We start from the raw sequence: 16,932 nt of genomic DNA on the forward strand, positions 1-16,932 counted from the left end.
TGGGTGAGGGGAGGTTTTTGTGGGGAGGTGTGTGCTGTCTTCCAGGAAGGTTGTAGTGAGTGAGCAATTCCCATCCCTCTTCTCCCCACACACTTTCCAGCTGAAGGGCCTTGCTGAACCTGCTAAATCTCCACCTAACTCAAACTGCTCTCACCTCTAACATTATCTCAGCGGTATTTGTCCTGGGAAAGTGATAAAAAGCAATTTGTGGCTAAGGGCTTGGGCAAGCTCCAGCATGGGTCACAGTGCCCAAGGGAGGGAGAAACCCACTTAACCTGTTAGTGTCCTGAAGCAGTTGAGGGCGTTTGACTTCTTCATCACCGCACGGGAGAAGGCCTGAAGCTGTCTAGGTAGAGGAGGGTCGGGAATTACGCACCCAAGCATTGTTAAGTTGGCCTAAGAAGGGAGGGGCGGAGCGTTAACTCCCTGGTTCAAACCTCAGAACCTGGGAAGGGGGCGGGACACAGGAAAGACTGAGTCACTGAAGTCTAAGGGCAGCCATAGCTTTGCAGCCTTTTACTGGCGCCCATAAACAGCTGATCTATCTGTAGATGCAGCGTGTTTTCCGCCGGCGCCGTGGCTTAGCTGGTTAAAGCGCCTGTCTAGTAAACAGGAGATCCTGGGTTCGAATCCCAGCGGTGCCTGTGCCCGGTTGGGGATGGTATATTATTGTTGCAAGGTTAATGGGTTTCTTAAACCTCTTCCAAGGGTTCTTCTTCTTACCAAGCCAAATCTCTCTTTGGGCATCCATTCCTGTGCTCCCATTTCCCCTCAAGTATGTTGAAACCGACATCCGTTTGTCGGCTTTGAAGGGTGTGGGTCCCTGAACCACGATGTAGGCTTATTTTGTGGGAGCCCTACCGTGGCTCGGGGCGAGGAGGGACAAAAGGAAAGTTGCTGCGTCTTCAGGGATCGCTGATGACGGATGCAAAGTAGGTGCAGTGAGCACCGCAGAGCCGGGGCGCAAGCGCGCAGACATCTCGAGATAGCAAATCTGGTCAGCAGAGGCAGGCATGTTATCGGCAGTTATAGCTGCGCTGCCTAAGGCCGCATGCGGCTGTGATGGCCGAGTGGTTAAGGCGTTGGACTCGAAATCCAATGGGGTCTCCCCGCGCAGGTTCGAATCCTGCTCACAGCGTCAGTACTTTTGAGGATGTGTATCAAGAGAAAGTAATTTGTTTTTCTAGAGCTTTCCTCGCTTGGAGAGGATCCCGCATTTATCATGGGATTCTTAGGGACTCAAGCCACACGGGACCACTCCGCGAGCGCCCTCTTGCGGGCCTCAGCTGCATTTACTTCGAAGGCTTTTAACTGATAATTTGAATTTATAACTCCGCCAAACTCAAGTGATTCCTCAGTGCTATCGGACAGTTGTATTACATTTCCTTAATCCATTCACCTTGCAACTCTTCTATACTATTTCATTCCTTCTCCTTTTCACCTCAAACCACGAATCCCTGCAACCTCCCCAGCTTTACTTCCTGTTTCACTGAGAAAAGAAGGCATTTGGAAGAGATTTTCCCATCAATATCCACAATCGCACCTACCTACCTACCTACCTGTGTTCGCACGCATACTCTTCCTTTCCCTCATTACTGTAGATGAACCCTTCCACCTAAGGCCAACCCCTACACTTAATAGATCTCCCATTGCATCTGGCCCATAAGGGCTCAAGGACATTGCTCTCTTTACCATATCATCAAAATTTCCCTCTAACTGGATTATTCCTACCAGCCTATAAACATACTGAAATGTATTCCAATTTAGAACAAGCAAAACAACAAAAGCTATCTTGACCCCATGACTCCCTCCAGCTACCATTCTATTTCCCTGTTCTTTTCTGCAAAACAAGTGATGCTCACTGTCTGCAATTCCATCTTCCCATTCTCCTTTGAACCCTCTCTAATCAGGTGCCTCCCCCCTATTCATCAAAGCTGCTCTTGTTAAGGTTACCAAATGCCCAGTACCTTGCTAAATCCATTAATCACTACTTAGCTGCAGCGGCACAGATGTTTATTCTCCCCTCTTAGAAACACTCTCTTCCTTGCCTTCTAGGACACCACACTCTTCTAATATTCCTTCTAGGACATTAGCAGTTCATTCACAGATCATTTGCTGACTCATCGTCTTCTGGATCTCTAAATGTTGGAGTATTCTCAAGGCTCAATTTTTCAACTTCTCTATGTGTACTCACTCCTTTAGCGATCTCCAGTCTCAGGGCTTTACGTATCAACTAGTAATATATTCTTAATACATCCAAAATTTTCATCTCCAGCTCCAGAACTCTTCCCTGAATTACAGATGTGTATATCCTATTGCCTATGTATTATTTCCACTTGGCAATCAGTCTTAACATGTCCAAACCAAACTCCTGGTTGTCTCCCCAAAACCTGCTAATCTTTCCATCTCAGTTAATGGAAGGAAATTCCATTTCTTCAGTTGATCAAACTAAAAATCTTAAAATAATCTCTAATTCTTCTCTCACACCCTGCACATTGAATCAATTGGCAATTATTTAAAATATGTAAAATATTTGACTGCTTGTCACTGCTCTACCACTACAGCCAGGTCCAAGCCACCCTCATCTTTCACCCAGATTACTGCAGTAGCCCCTAAATAATTTCCTTGCTTCTGTTCTTGTTCCTTGTTCCCTTACAGTCTACTATGAACACATTGGACAACGTGATCCTTTAAAAAATAAGATTCTGTCATTCCTCTTTTCTCCCAATGGGATATCAATATGAATTTCTGGTTTTTAACATGCATAGGTATAGAAATAAATGTATACACATACACAATGCATACCCATGCATATACTTCCAACTCTGTCCACTGAGAGAGCCTAGAAGGAATCATATACAAGTCATGATAAGCACACCAAGTGCCCAGATATTGGTTACTAAATATCATTCTCTACTAAAATGAACCAGGGCTCCTTGGAAAAAAGGTCAATTCAGGGGTTCCAGTTGGGGAAATTACAAGATGATCTTGAAACATTTTGTTGCACCAGAAAGTAAAGAGGTGCTTAAAGAATATTGGGTATATATCAAAAAGACAGCTAGGGGCTGTAGCCAAATTGGCTAAATCTGGGACAATCTAAGCATTAAAATAAATAATGATTGTGGTGGATTATATATAACTCATTGAATCAAGTAAGAATCTAAAGTTCATATCGTATAAATAAATGGGAGGAAAAGTGAACGCTCTTTTTATAGCAAACAGCCAACTAATAAATATAGAAGGAGTGTTGGAGTTAGAGATCATCAATGGACACTAAACTAGTGGGTAAACTTTTGATGAGGTACTAAAGAATCTCAGTGTCTTCCCATAAATTACATATTAATTACTAATAAGGGGAAGTAATAACTTTACAGTGGAGAACCCCAGCAAACATCATTTTAACCATGTGATTAAAGTCAATATCTCAGTATTGGGACAAACTGACATGTGTCTTCTGATGTGATGGACTGAGAAAGGCATATCACTTCTGTGGTGACATTCCTACCAAAAATGCATAACCTGAATAATTTGCATCTAACCATGGAGAAACATCTGACAAACCAAACTGAAGGACATTCTACAACATAACTACCCCAAACTCTTCAAAACTGTAAAGATCAAGAATGACAAAAATTCTCCCAGATTAAAATTTGATAACCAAACTATCAATTAAATTACGTAAAGACATTTTTTAGACATACAATGTTAAAAAAAACAAAAAACCCGAAATACCCATCATTCCTTCTCAGAGTAAACTAGAGATTGTGCTACACCAAAACAGACGAGTCACATGAGTTACCAGAAACTTAGAGCCTAACACAAAAAAAGATATGAAGGAAATTCTCCCCAGAAGCTTTGTAGCAACGAGAAGGAGAAACCAGCCTAGGCTGGAGCAGTAAGAGTGCTCCAGAAGGAAGACTGTTAAAAAAAATTTTTTTAAGCTGAAATTGATGGATTATGTGACTTGTTTGCTCACACTTGAAAGTTTAAATTGAGTTTGGATAAAAGAATTAGTATACACTATAGAAATTAAGCAAACCAAAAAATAAAGCAATTATTAACTCTAGGAAAAATAAAATTACACAATAAAGGCAACTCAAATGCAAAAATACTTACCTTATCATAATTATATAAACACTAAATATTCATTTAACTAAAAATTACAATAATAGAACTGTAAGAATGAGGAAGAAATAAAAACATCTGTGGACAGAGGTCTGGTAGAACACAGTAGAAAGCCAATAGAAAGTGTCTAAAGTGTGGGAAAAGAGATCAAGTATACGTACATGTATGTTATTCAGAAGTATGAAGTATAAATACGTAAATGGCAGAACACACAACTATGAGCTGTCAAGTTTTCTCTGAGGAGTAGGAAGCAGGAGTGTGAAATGGGAAGCCAACTAGACAAAAATCTAGGAAAACTAAGTAGAAGCCATCTGGAAAAAGAAAACTAAAGGATCACAAGTGACATTTTCAACAAGGGCAAAAGCTGGTGTGAAGGAATAGAAAAATGGCAAATCAAATGAGATAAACAAATGAAAACACAATGGAAGGCTGGGAAGATATGAGACTATAGACCCATCTCCAGAACTTGGACATTCTAGAAAGCATGGTCAGTTCACACATGACCAATCTCTGCCATACTGGGAGTCAAGTAAATACTAATCTCTTTCTACTCTTCACAGCAGCTGCTTTGCCCCCTCCACCATCTCCCTTCCAAACTATCCAAAGCACCCTGTTTTGTTATTTTACTAAGACCTAAGTTTATAGAATATCTTCACATGTTCCAAAGTTACTTGCTAACCAATATTCCACTGAAACCTCCAGGTCTAAAGTAAATGATTTATCATTGTTTGACGAAAAACATCTGATTAAAATAATACTCTTTAAATGCTTAAAAAAAAAAGATTCTTCCAGATTAAATGAGACTGAAGAAATATAACAACTAAATGCAACATGTGATCCTGGATTGGGAAAAAAGAGCTATAATGAACGTCATTGAAGCACTTGAGGAAATTGGAATACGGACTGAGGATTAAATTATATCATTTTAATTTTAATATCCTCATATTGATAATTGTACTATTACATACTATTATGCTACAGATGTCCTTGTTCTTAGGAAATACACACTGAGTAACTAGGGGCAAAAGGGCCTGCCTGATGTTTCCAATTTACCCCCAAATGGTTCAGAAAACAAATATTTTATATTATATTTGGAGGGAAGTGATAAAGCAAATGGGGCAAATGCAAACAACTAATGGACTTGGGAAAAGAATATATAAGAGTTCTTATAACTTTTTTGAAAGTGTGAAATTATACAAAAGTAAAAGGGTCAAAAAGCAAAACAAAACCAAAAAATGAAGAGAATAAAAGGCCTCCAGTGGCTTCTCATCTCACTCAGAAATGAGTCCTGACAAAGTTCTTGCAAGGGCCTAGATGGTCCTTCCTTTTATGGTTCCAATCTAGCCTCCTACAACTCCTGCACTTGCTACCTCCACTCCAGCCAAGTCCGAGCCGCCTTGCTGCTCTCTGTTCCTCTGACAAGCCAGGCACATCGCCCCTCAAGGCCTTTCTGCCAGCCTGGAGTGTACTTCCTCTAGGCATCCCTGGAGCTTGAGCCCTTACCTCTTACATTTCACCTTCACAATGAGTCCTTCCCTGATCATACCTTCTAAAATTACAGTTCCCACTCTCCACTCCTCTGCTTCACTTTTTTCCATAGCACTTATAACCATCTGACAAATAAGTTTTGTATAACACTCATTTAGCTTTTCCCCACAAGAAGTATATGACCCTTAAGGTCAAGGAGTATTATCTGCTTTGTTTTGGCATATAGAAAGGTCTTCTATCCCAATTCTTCCCTTGGCCCAAGAGCTTAGTACTCCTACTTCCCAACCCCCAAGGCCCCAGGATCCACCCTCCCCGCACTCCCCCTACCCAGGACGCAGGGGGTCCCAGGAAGCTGCCTTCCCTTTGAAGAACAAAGAGGGAGGAGCTGAGCCTTGGAGCCCAGGCCTGGGGAGCCCTCACAGCAGGGGAGGGGAAGCTCAGACAACTGGACCAGCTGTGCTGTCTCAGTTCCTTCCCTGCTCCCTGCCTCCCTAGGGGCCCAGCACGTGTGGGACACGAGCCCCCCTTACTCAAGCCCAGACTTGGCCCAGCGTTGAGAGCGTGGCCTGGAAGAGACTGGAGGCCCAGACATTCAGACACACACCATGCACAGACACAACCACAAACAGACATGGACACAGGCCCACACTGACACAGGTGTGCCAACCACATGGAGACCTCCAACCGATACCCCTAGAAACACTGGGGATGGGGATGTCCTCACAGCAACATCTGCACAGGAGCCGTAGCTGGAGAAAATCACCCAGCCCCAACAGCTGGTCTCTGGTTGTGGGGACCTGAAATACGTGTGTGTATTTATATTTATTTATATTTACATTTACATCTATATATATGAAGTATATATATATATATAAATATATAAACACACACATATTTTTGGAGTGAGGAGGGCTTTTAAAGGAAATAATACAAAATTAGGTACAAAAAGTAATATTTAGAGTGAAACATGAGATCACAACTTACAAGTTGAAAAGGCTGACAAATGCCACAAATGTCACAAAGTCCAGAAGAATAACTTACTTGTATTAATTAACTGCATGCACACCTCTGTAATACTTTCCACAGACTAGCTACTGGCTCTATATTATTTCAAAACCCGTTTCTCCTCTACTACCTATGTATTTATAGTGACAAAAGCCACTGGACACATTCATATCACATGTGCCCTCTGGCTTTGCCCGAAGCCTAGAGAGTAAGCACAGGTGAGATAGAGGTATTCCTGGAAGTCATTCTTATGCCAGGACAGCTGAGCTAACTTAACTATCTGTGGAGTGACTGGGAATCATATTATATTAACAAATCCCCCAAAACCATAAATCTTACGTTTCTCCAAATCATCTCTATAACTGGATCCCCCAAAATGCCCACATCCGCTCCACACCAGAAGGAAAGTGTGACAGAGAGAAAGCCAAGTGGAAAGTGACAGTGGTCTTAACCATTTACTGTTAAACTACCTTACATTTGCAAATTTTACAGAAGCATTTGGGCCGGTGAAGTCGTTGCTAGGACACTCCCAGGGGCCTGTGTAAATGAGGAATCCTGAAGCGTAAACTTCATTAGTTTCATGGTTGAACTGGCCTCCGAACTTGAAATGTTTGATCCCGCATTTCAAATGGACTCTCAAACTGCCTAGAAATCCTACTCTCCAAGCCTAGAAGGTTTGTTTTCCTACCGCAGCTCTCTCCCCTCCAGCGATGAGCTTGATTCATTCTTTGAGAAAATGAGAGCAACTGAGAGAACTTGCCTCATCCTTCCCCCACACCACCTGACCCAAGCAAGCCCTTTGTCTCCCCTGCCTCCCTGTGCATGAGCAGTCTTCCTTGCTAGCTGAGGCTGATTTCTCCACCTGGCACTGGAGTCTACCCACCTCATCCCACCCTCCCCCACCCTCCAGGTCTTGGTTATTCCCATCAGCATCAAACCTGTTTTTGCAACCCTCATCTCCTGTGCTCCTACCTGCCACACATTGTTCTGCTCATCAATCACAGCAAAACTTGATGGCACTGTCTACAAGCCGCTGTCTGCATGCCTTCACATCTCATTCTTATCCCAGCTCACTCAGTGGGACTGCACACAGTCACTCTCCCGCCACATCGTCTGTGACTTCCAAGATGCTAAGCTGAATGGTTGCTTCTCTCTCTTCTCTTTACTTGACCTCCCAGCAGCTTAGAGCTGATGGCTCTATCCTTCTTCATACACTCTTCCTTGGTTTCCAGGACACCCCACTCCCCTGGCTTTTCTGCTACCTCTCTGTCACTCTAGATTCCTTTGACATTTCTTCCTCCTCAACTTGACCTCAAGTGTTGACGTGTCCCAGGCCTCTTCTCTCTCCATACTCTCTGGCTAAATACTCCAGTCTCATGTCATTAAAGACCATCTATCTTCCAATGACTCCCCTGTATTTATTTACCGTCCAGCTCTGATCCCCAAAGTTGTATATCTCTGGCCTACTTGGATAGGAAGTCTAACGGAATCTCCACTTACCTGACTAAAAGTTTGCCTAAGGGGATGTCAGCTAACCTGACTAAAGTGTAATGTTTGATGTCTCTCCCCAAAGCTTTTCTGTCCTCTCCTCCTTTCAGTCTCAGTGAAAGGCACCAGCAACTTCCCAGTTCCTTAGGCTAACAACCTAGGAGTTCATGTTCACCTACATTGCCACCACTTCAGTACAAGCCAGCATCATGTCTTGCCTAGATGACTGCTCCAGACTCCCAGATGATGTCCCTGCTTCCATCCTCCACACAGTCTCTACAGTGGCTATCTTTTAAAACATAGGTCAGTGAATATAACTTTCCTATTAAAACTCTCCACTGGCTTCCCATTGCACTTAGGTTAAAATCCAAACTCCTTCCAGAGCCTCCAAGGACCTGTGTGATGGAACATGCCTGACTCTCTGTTTGTATCTCTGCCACGCTCCAAATTCTCCCTAAGGGACATTGGCCCTCTTGCTCTAGCTCCTACCAGCAAAACCCGTTCCTGCCTCAGAGCCTTTACACTTGCTGTTCTTTTTGCCTGGACTCATGGCTGGCTTTGCTGGGCTGCATATCACCCCCCTGATAGAGGCTGTCTGACCACCCAGAATAAAGTAGCACTTCACTCTCAAGTTATGGCCATGTCTGGTTGTTCCTTGCTCCACCCCCAGCCTTATAACCATCGGAACTTACATTATTTCCTGCTTTCTTAGCTATTTTCTGTCTCCCCTGTCTACTATAATGTAAGCTTCAGGAGGGCCCAGACCCAATGTACCTCAAAGCCTAACCATGCTAAGCACACAGGAGACCCTCGGTAATTATCCGCGGAGTGAAGAAATACAGCGGCTGTGCGCACAGACATACAGATGCCCAGATTTGTTGTACACTCTTCTTTTGGGAGTCACTGTCCCACTTTAGAGTTGAGAAGAGAGCATTCCCAGTCATTGACACAAACCAGAAAGACCCAAACACTGGCCCAGGTGCAACAGGCTGAAAGAGATAGGAGACAGAAAGAAACAAGAAACAGAGACAGACCCAGGGCGAGGTCCAGAGAGAGTGACCGAGATAGATCGAAGTAGACAAGGCCTAGACCCAGACTCAGCGAACCTGAGACCCGGGCCGGCAGAAGCCTAGGCAACAGCCACAGTGCCAGGAGGAAGGGCGCGGGGGGAGGCGGAGCTCGCCGGAAGACAGCGGAAACTAGAGTGGTGAGTGGAGGACCTCCGCCACCTCCGCCCCCGCTCACAAGTGGCCGCAGCAGCTGGCGGGTGCGCCTGGCCACCCGCAGGCCCGACGCGTGCGGGATCAAAGCGGCCGGGAAGGGGCGGGCGGAGAAGTGGCAGGAACCTGGAGGTGTGAGTGAGCTTCCCATGCGATGGCAGGAGCGTGGGAGCGCAGAATGCCGGGAGGCAACAGAGACCCCGAGAGACCGCGAGAGATCTCAGAGACCCGAAGACCGCCAGAGACCAAGACTCGGACGCAGAGACCGAGAGGCCGGAGAGACCCCGAGTCAGAGATGCAGAGACAACTTAAAAACAGCAACAGACAACAGAGAGCCCCGCGCGGAAGTTGCTAAGATTCCTGGAAAAACCGTGAAAGATACAGAGATAGATGCCAAGAGGAAAACAGACATAGAAAGACCGTGAGACAAAAAAGGCCGATACCCCTGGGCTTGGAAAAAGAAAGCACTCTTCAGAGAGAACAGGAGGTAAGACAGAGAACGGGCGGAGAAATGGAAAGAGCAAGGGAATTAGAGCGCGTGGGGCGGGAGACCTCGCTCCTCCCCCGCGGAGGGCTGAGAGGACCCCCGGGGCAGGGATCCGAGCGCTTTGTCCTTTCTCAGGGTCACGCCTGAGGAGGTGGGGGGCCAGGGGCGGAGGGAGGGGTGGGAAAGGCAGCAGGAACCCCAGGTTGGGAGGATGGGCATGTGAGGACGTGTGGAATCAAGGTCTCCATCCAGAGCCTCAAACTTTGCGATAGAATGAAAAAGTTAAATACTACCATCTAGCCGAAATGTTAAAGATGTTTCTTAGGTTATTAGACTTATCCCCTTTGGGGGGTGGGGGGGGCACGGGCCACGGGGCAGGCAAAAGTGTATTGCATTGGCCGGGAATCGAACCCGGGCCTCCCGCGTGGCAGGCGAGAATTCTACCACTGAACCACCAATGCAAGCGACAAAGCGTCTGCCGTGATGCTATTAGAGCTTGTAAGAGGTTGTGGCTGCGGTAGTCAGGCGTATCAAGAAGGTCAGGGGCCCAGCGAAGGAGTGGGCCTGAATAATCGATGTGGGTGGAACATCAGGCCATCCTTCCTCTAGCCAGGATCCGGCCACACGGCCATAAAGTCGCCCCATATGGCCAGGGGCGGCCCCACACCCGGGTGCGAACTGCCCGGAGTCCCCAAGCCTCGCGTGCAGGTGAGAAAAACTCAGCCTGAGTCCAGATTCCCAAGGACGGGGGGTAGTGGGGGCTGCTGCGGCCACACATCTGGGTTCCCATTTGGCACAGGTAGGGGGAGGTGGGATGTGTTGAGGGCCCTGAACCCAAACGGAAGCGCCCTCCCCAAGATCTGTGTTCCTTCGGGGCTCAGGCGTTGGCAAGGCAGGCTCCGTGAACAACAACAACAACAACAATAACAACAAAAACAAAGTGTGGAGAGGTATTGGAAGGGCTGGGAGGAGCCAGGCCCATCCGTCTCCGACTCCGCACCTATCTTCCGACTGGGTCTGCAACTTTGTCTTTACTTCTCCTTGTCCCTGGCACTCTTGCTGTCCCTTTAAATCTCTGATTTTATCTTCTCAGGCATTTTGTCCTGAAGTCTCCGAGTGTTCATGTATCATTCTACAGAGGGTCATGATCTTAGTTTGAGGTGGGTGTTGATCCCTTTTTGTTCCTTTGAGAAAACTGCCTGCTCCCTGCCCCCCTACAGTCATGGAGGGTCCCTGGGAGCAAGCAGAGAGAGCACACTTGTGTCAGGTGTCCTGGCAGTCATACACCTGAGTCTTCTATCGTTTTGAATCAAACGCTTGTAGTAAGTGGAAAGATCTCTCCACCTCCTACCCGTGCTTCAAAGCTTTGCTTCCTCTTCTTTTAGGTTCCCCAGCCCCAGTCCAGCCATCCCTCAGGATGATGTTTTCCCAGAGCACCTACTTTGCTCTGATTCGGTAATAGCTACTTGATAACACACCATTTTCTCACTAGATCCTGCAGGGATGAGCTGGGCCTCTACTGTGTATCTTAGTATAAACGGTCCAAGTCCAGACCAGTAGTAGCCAGGGCTCACGAGAGCGGGTGATCAATGCTCCTCGGGACCCTAGGGTGGACCACGTCCCTTCCCCTTTTGGGGGGAATTGAATATGATTGCCTTAGGTCGAACAGAGCTTCTCTTCCACCTCCAGACAGAGCCCCAGTTGAATAAGACGAATCCACCTCGCACACGCAGGTCGTTCCCTATCTCAGGCAGGAGGTGAGATTTTTTGGGAGGATGTATAAGATCCAGCTTGGGGGCTGCGAGGTGCTAACTTTTATTGTATGCTCAGTGGGGGTACAGTGACTTCACAAAAAAAGCTGCAGTTCTGGGGGGAATTCTGAGCTTTACTCCTGAGTTCTGTCGGCAAATCACTCAAACTCCCTCTCCCCCTAATAACCTCCTCCCTTCGGCTGGGTCCTACCTCATTACACAGCCTTATGGTCCTTAAACCAGCTGGTGCTGCACTGACCCCTCATTTCCCACACTCCCAGGTCAGTTCCATTCTCTCCCCTCCCCCTTGCGCTCCTCCCCTTCCCGGGAGCCTCGTGCCCAGGGTCCCGCCGGGCGGGATCTCGGTGCCTAACGGGGCGGGTCCGGGGCCTCTCCCCCCACTCACCCGGGAACCTGAGAGATATAAGGCGCAACGTGAGCAGAGACTCGTTCCACAGTAGGGTCCGGAGGAGCGATGGTCACCCGGGATCGAGCCGAGAATAGGGACGGCCCCAAGGTGAGAGGCGGGAGAAGAGGGAGCAGAGGTCCCTGGTCAGATCAGGAGACCACCTCTCTGAGACCGTGGGTCAGGGAAGAGGCTGGAGACGCTGGGCTGAAAGGGGGAGAGTTGCGCGGGGGACCCAAGGAGCCAGCAGCTGGAGAGGAAGCTGCAAAGAATGAAGAAGGGGACAGGGTCAGAGCAGGACCTGCGTGGGCAGCAGAAGCAGAGGTCTGGGGTTTAGGTAATGGGAGTTGGCACCTTGCGGCCTGGAGGGTTTGGGAGGGGGCTGGAGTTTGAGTGAAATAAGCTAGAACAGCGCAGAGCTAAAGGAGGAGGGTGGAGACAAAGAGCGGAGATACGCACTTGCCCCACGAGGGCTGGCCCAATGGGCGCTGGTTCCAGGGGCCCGAGATCGGGTGGAAGATTTTAGAACCATTTGAGAACCGTGACAGCTTAGACGGGTTAGAGGAAGAAGAGGAGGCGCGGTCGCGCTGGGTATTTCCCTTTCTACACTCAGGGCCGCCAACTCTGAGTCCGGCACCTTGCGGCCCACGTGTCTGGGCGCAAAGAGGGCCCCCAAAGTTCTCCACTGAGACAGAGAGAGACTGCACGAGACGGAGACGTAGAGAGAAAAGAGGAGGAGAGACACAGAGAGGGGAGGAGGGAGGACAAGACAGAGAGGAGACTGCAGAAGACCCGGGAGAGAGAGGAGGCGAGCTACAGAAACTGATCCTAGGGGCATTGGGAGGGGGAGCGGAGAGGGATCGAATGGGCCCGGCCCTAGGCTCTCAGGGGTCTTGGGGGAAGGCGTGGAGGCGGGACTATCCCAGGGGCGGCATCCAGGTGCCCGCGCGGCCGCGCTGAGTCTTGGTCCGGTCGGCCCGCTCTTCCTTTCCTGCTGGTCGCAGATGCTGAAGCCGCTTGTGGAGAAGCGGCGCCGGGACCGCATCAACCGCAGCCTGGAAGAGCTGAGGCTGCTGCTACTGGAGCGGACCCGGGACCAGGTCAGTCCTTCCGCCATCCCCGGACCCTCAAATATCCCCTCCTCGCGTCCTAGGGCTTCCCACTTGGGTGGGGACATATGCTGCGTTGGCGACCCTGGCCCCAAGGCATCCTGACCTGAGTCCCGCCCTTGGAATCCCATCCCAGACCCCCTTTTGCTCTCAGAACGCGATCTTCGTGGCCACCTCTCGGGTCTGTAAGTTTCACACCCGGCTCTGTAAATTTCACTCCCAGGGTGGGTCAGTATCAACCTCTGGGTTTGCAAATTCTCCCCCCTCCCAGAACAGCCAGCATGGTGGTTAATTTCACTCACTGGGTTTGCTATTTAAAATCCTCTGCTCACACTGCGGGGTTCGTTTCATCCCCTGGGATTGGACAGTTTCGTCTCAGGGTGGGCGAGGACCATCCTAGGTCATCTCCACTCGGCTTCTGGTAGCGCGCTCTGTGGTCAGCGCGCAAACGCGATCCGGGGGCACCCCCAGCTCCCGCATCCCCTCTCCCTTCTTCCCCCTGCCACTTCCCCCCTCTCTCCCCACCCCTCTCTGTCTTTGCGCCCTCCCCTCCTGTTTGTAGAACCTCCGGAACCCGAAGCTGGAGAAAGCAGAGATACTGGAGTTCGCCGTGGGCTACTTGAGGGAGCGAAGCCGGGTGGAGGCCCCGGGTACAGCGCGGGGGTGGGGCAGCCGAGGGAGGGAGGGGGGATTCACCGAGGCTCGGGCCGGGGTAGATGGGGCGGACCCTGCCGAGGACGGTGGGCTTGGGGAGTGGCAGGCTCTGCTCCGAGGCCAGGTTAATAACACCCGCGCGTGTCTGTCTCTGTGTCTCCCTCATTTTCTCCCTCTGTCCGTCCACCTGGCTTCCTGTCTCTGTCTGTGCGCCTGTCGGGCCTTGATATCTATGCGCCCCACCCCTTCCCTTACCCCTGCTGGGCCCCTGCCTTGCCCTCCGGTCCTCCCGCCGGCCGCACCCTCCTCGGCGGCTCCAGGGGTCCCCCGGTCCCCAGCCCAGGACGCCGAGGCGCTCGCCAGCTGCTACTTGTCCGGCTTTCGCGAGTGCCTGCTTCGCCTGGCGGCCTTCGCGCACGACGCCAGCCCTGCCGCCCGTGCCCAGCTCTTCTCCGCACTGCACGGCTACCTGCGCCCAAAGCCGCCCCGGCCGGAACCGGTAGATCTGAGGCACCAAGCGTCGCGCCCACCGCTGGACCCCGCCGCCCCGGCGCCTGGCCCCGCGCAGCACCAGCGCCCCCCAATGCACCAGGGCCCCCCTAGCCCGCGCTGCGCCTGGTCCCCGTCCCCTTGTTCTCCCCGCGCCGGGGATTCTGGCGAGCCGGCGCCCCTCATCGGACTAATGCCGCCACCACCGCCGCCTCACAGACAAGACGGGGCGCCCAAGGCCCCGCCGCCCCCGCCGCCCGCTTTCTGGAGACCTTGGCCCTAAGCTTTGGGGGGTGGGGGCGGAGGCTGGGGTTAGGGTAGAGACTCCAGCCCGAGGGCAGCAGAGGGACCCGGGCATCGGGGAGAGGAGGTGTTGGGGAGGGCGGCGGGGCGCGCGGGCGCAGCGCGCGGGTGAGATGTGGTTTATATTAGAGTATCTATATAAATATATATTTCCCTGGTTCCTGTCCCTTTTCCCTGCCCCTCCCCCACCTTTGCGTCTAGGATTGTACCCTCTCTGCCCCCGGCCCAGTTCCTTCTCGAGTCCCTAGTGCATGGAATAAAGTGGTTATTAAATCCCGGTGTGTCCCCGAGCCAGGGGCCTGCCTTTATCTCGGCGTCCACGCCCACTTTCCCTCCCCTTCTGTCTCCTGCCCCCCCCCTCAGTCCTGCTCTCCAAGGCTCCAGCCCCGGGGCAGACAGGTAAGTAAAGAAGAGAGCAGAGAGGAGACTGAGGTTGGAACTAAAAACAGGTGGAAAACAGAGATAGGTAGGGGGAGAAGGAATGGGATCCTGAAACAGAAGGAAACGAAAAAATTTAAATAAAACCGACTCTGGTGGGATTCGAACCCACAACCTTTGAATTGCTTTCTGATCACTAGAAGTCCAATGCGCTATCCATTGCGCCACAGAGCCACCTAGCGGGCGGCGGCGTCTAACAGCTTACGGGTACTAGAATGGGAAAGAGGCAGTGGAGGGCAAGAGTGTGAGAGAATTGGGTGGGAGATGCCAAGAGTGCTTGGTTTGCACCTCAGAGGCCTGCCTGGGCGCAAAGCAGGTGAGCCAGGTGGTAGGTGCAGGCGCGCATAGGTGGAAGAAACAGGGAGAGAGAGCAACCGAATATGAGCGAGAGGGCGAGTACAGAGCTCTGGCTGCCCGCTTGGGAGATGCTTCCAGCCCAGGAGCACCCCACTCCCAAATGTGGGCCCACCCATCAAAATAAACTTGTTTTGTTGTAAATTTCTGTGTGTCTCTGTTACCTTCAGTCTATTTGCTTTTGCCATCCGCTGTTCCGCTGTCCTGAGTCTCAATAGTGATAATTTCCGAAGACCAGTCAATTTAATACAAACATCCGTAGCCACCTTCTCCTCTTTAGTCTCTTAGGAGGGCTACAGAGATAGTGCTCTTCCACGCAGGTAGCGTGGCCGAGCGGTCTAAGGCGCTGGATTTAGGCTCCAGTCTCTCCGGAGGCGTGGGTTCGAATCCCACCGCTGCCAGGCCAGAGTTTTTCTCGTGATCTGTGTACCGTGTAAACTCGTAAGGGATCTTCTTGGGATATTCCTTGGTTTTATGAGGACTCCTGGTAGGTGTCTCACTACTGTCTTCCCTCTGAGGAATTACAAACAGGTCCTAGGTCTGCCTCTCGGCCCCAAACCAAGACCTGGTGGAAACTGACGAAGTATTATAACTGATCTCCGTTGTAACATCTTCTCTATTACGTTTTTCTCTCAAAATTAGCGTAACTTGCTATTATATTTAAGCGATTTACTGTGTGTTCTCACAGTGTACTACAGGCTCCAATTTCCTACTCTGAAAAGCTCAAAGAATGACATCTAGTTTGTTTTTCTTTTCAGATCCTTGGATTAAAAGGGAATCTCATATATGAAACTAATTCATAATTTTTAATAGAACATATATTAATACTCAATGAAAACAAAAACACAAGGTTCCACCGAGATTTGAACTCGGATCGCTGGATTCAGAGTCCAGAGTGCTAACCATTACACCATGGAACCCCTTTTCTGGTGGTTCCCTGAGAGCATATATTACTGATCTTCCTGTTCTGTGTCTCTACTCTGTTTTCCATAGATTAAAACAATAATAAAAAAAAAAGCTGTTGGATAAAGTAGACGCCGCTATTCAGCTCTTGAAAGACGAACTGAGATGTACTGTAAGTGTAAAATACAAGCCGTACTTAGAAGACTTAGTACAAAAAAATTGTTAAAATTTAATTACTAGTTTAAAACTATTGATTACTTGTTAAAGATTTCGGATATATCAGGTTTAATACACTATGTTCATGAAATCAATTTCGACTGATTTTTACTATTTTTAATGTGGCTACTAGAAAATTTAAATTCGTGTGGCTCGCATATGTACTGCTCTAAAACATCTCTAGTTTCCTTCCAGTTATTCATTTTACCTCCTTGACACGTTGAGTAGAATTTCCTTTTAAAACCAAGGAATAGTACTTTCGTTTGGTTTTCATTTGTTTTTTTCGAAGGAATACAAATACTAATTTTACTCAAAAGAATCAAGTTCAGGTTGGAAAAAGGACAGACGCCCGAACAGGGACTTGAACCCTGGACCCTCAGATTAAAAGTCTGATGCTCTACCGACTGAGCTATCCGGGCTCTCCTGTACGCTTTCTCTTGCTGTCTATAAGAGTATTTTCTTTTCGAAAGCGCGCTGTCATATAATTGATGTAGAA

The 16,932-nt window shown here is 49.0% G+C and overlaps 1 protein-coding gene and 7 non-coding genes across 12 annotated transcripts; 4 read left to right on the top strand and 4 right to left on the bottom strand.

The window, feature by feature from the left end:
- Positions 1-570: 570 nt before the first annotated feature.
- Positions 571-644, top strand: TRNAT-AGU (transfer RNA threonine (anticodon AGU)). Its single transcript has one exon. It is a non-coding gene; the product is annotated as a tRNA-Thr (tRNA).
- Positions 645-1,056: 412 nt separating this feature from the next.
- Positions 1,057-1,138, top strand: TRNAS-CGA (transfer RNA serine (anticodon CGA)). The gene has a single exon. It is a non-coding gene; the product is annotated as a tRNA-Ser (tRNA).
- Positions 1,139-9,322: 8,184 nt separating this feature from the next.
- HES7 (hes family bHLH transcription factor 7) lies at positions 9,323-14,798 on the top strand. Of its 5 annotated transcripts, none has more exons than XM_019745049.2 (6): positions 9,323-9,813; positions 10,907-10,973; positions 11,503-12,081; positions 12,975-13,070; positions 13,642-13,729; positions 14,054-14,798. In XM_019745049.2, the coding sequence occupies exons 3-6, from the start codon at positions 12,040-12,042 to the stop codon at positions 14,503-14,505; spliced, it is 678 nt and encodes a 225-aa protein (XP_019600608.1). In that variant the 5' UTR covers positions 9,323-9,813; positions 10,907-10,973; positions 11,503-12,039; the 3' UTR covers positions 14,506-14,798. The 5 variants fall into 5 exon arrangements, with proteins under 5 accessions (XP_019600608.1, XP_019600611.1, XP_074176141.1 ...); XM_074320040.1 differs by lacking the exon at positions 9,323-9,813 and adding an exon at positions 10,273-10,521; XM_019745052.2 differs by lacking the exon at positions 11,503-12,081 and having other exon boundaries at positions 9,324-9,813.
- TRNAG-GCC (transfer RNA glycine (anticodon GCC)) lies at positions 10,204-10,274 on the bottom strand. The gene has a single exon. It is a non-coding gene; the product is annotated as a tRNA-Gly (tRNA).
- Positions 14,799-15,050: 252 nt separating the features above from the next.
- On the bottom strand, positions 15,051-15,137 carry TRNAR-UCU (transfer RNA arginine (anticodon UCU)). The gene is given in 2 exon segments: positions 15,051-15,086; positions 15,101-15,137. It is a non-coding gene; the product is annotated as a tRNA-Arg (tRNA).
- A 499-nt stretch (positions 15,138-15,636) lies between these two features.
- TRNAL-UAG (transfer RNA leucine (anticodon UAG)) lies at positions 15,637-15,718 on the top strand. Its single transcript has one exon. It is a non-coding gene; the product is annotated as a tRNA-Leu (tRNA).
- A 447-nt stretch (positions 15,719-16,165) lies between these two features.
- TRNAQ-CUG (transfer RNA glutamine (anticodon CUG)) lies at positions 16,166-16,237 on the bottom strand. The gene has a single exon. It is a non-coding gene; the product is annotated as a tRNA-Gln (tRNA).
- A 545-nt stretch (positions 16,238-16,782) lies between these two features.
- On the bottom strand, positions 16,783-16,855 carry TRNAK-UUU (transfer RNA lysine (anticodon UUU)). The gene has a single exon. It is a non-coding gene; the product is annotated as a tRNA-Lys (tRNA).
- Positions 16,856-16,932: the final 77 nt, after the last annotated feature.

The sequence above is a fragment of the Rhinolophus sinicus genome, linkage group LG15, assembly GCF_036562045.2.
Source record: "Rhinolophus sinicus isolate RSC01 linkage group LG15, ASM3656204v1, whole genome shotgun sequence".
Lineage (NCBI taxonomy): Eukaryota > Metazoa > Chordata > Mammalia > Chiroptera > Rhinolophidae > Rhinolophus > Rhinolophus sinicus.

Bases quoted from the DNA above. Each gene is read 5' to 3' on its own strand.
- HES7 (XM_019745049.2), top strand. From the start codon at position 12,040: ATGGTCACCCGGGATCGAGCCGAGAATAGGGACGGCCCCAAG. The intron at 13,071-13,641 runs GTCAGTCCTTCC...TCCTGTTTGTAG, and splicing joins TGGAGCGGACCCGGGACCAG to AACCTCCGGAACCCGAAGCT. The intron at 13,730-14,053 runs GTACAGCGCGGG...CGGCGGCTCCAG, and splicing joins AAGCCGGGTGGAGGCCCCGG to GGGTCCCCCGGTCCCCAGCC.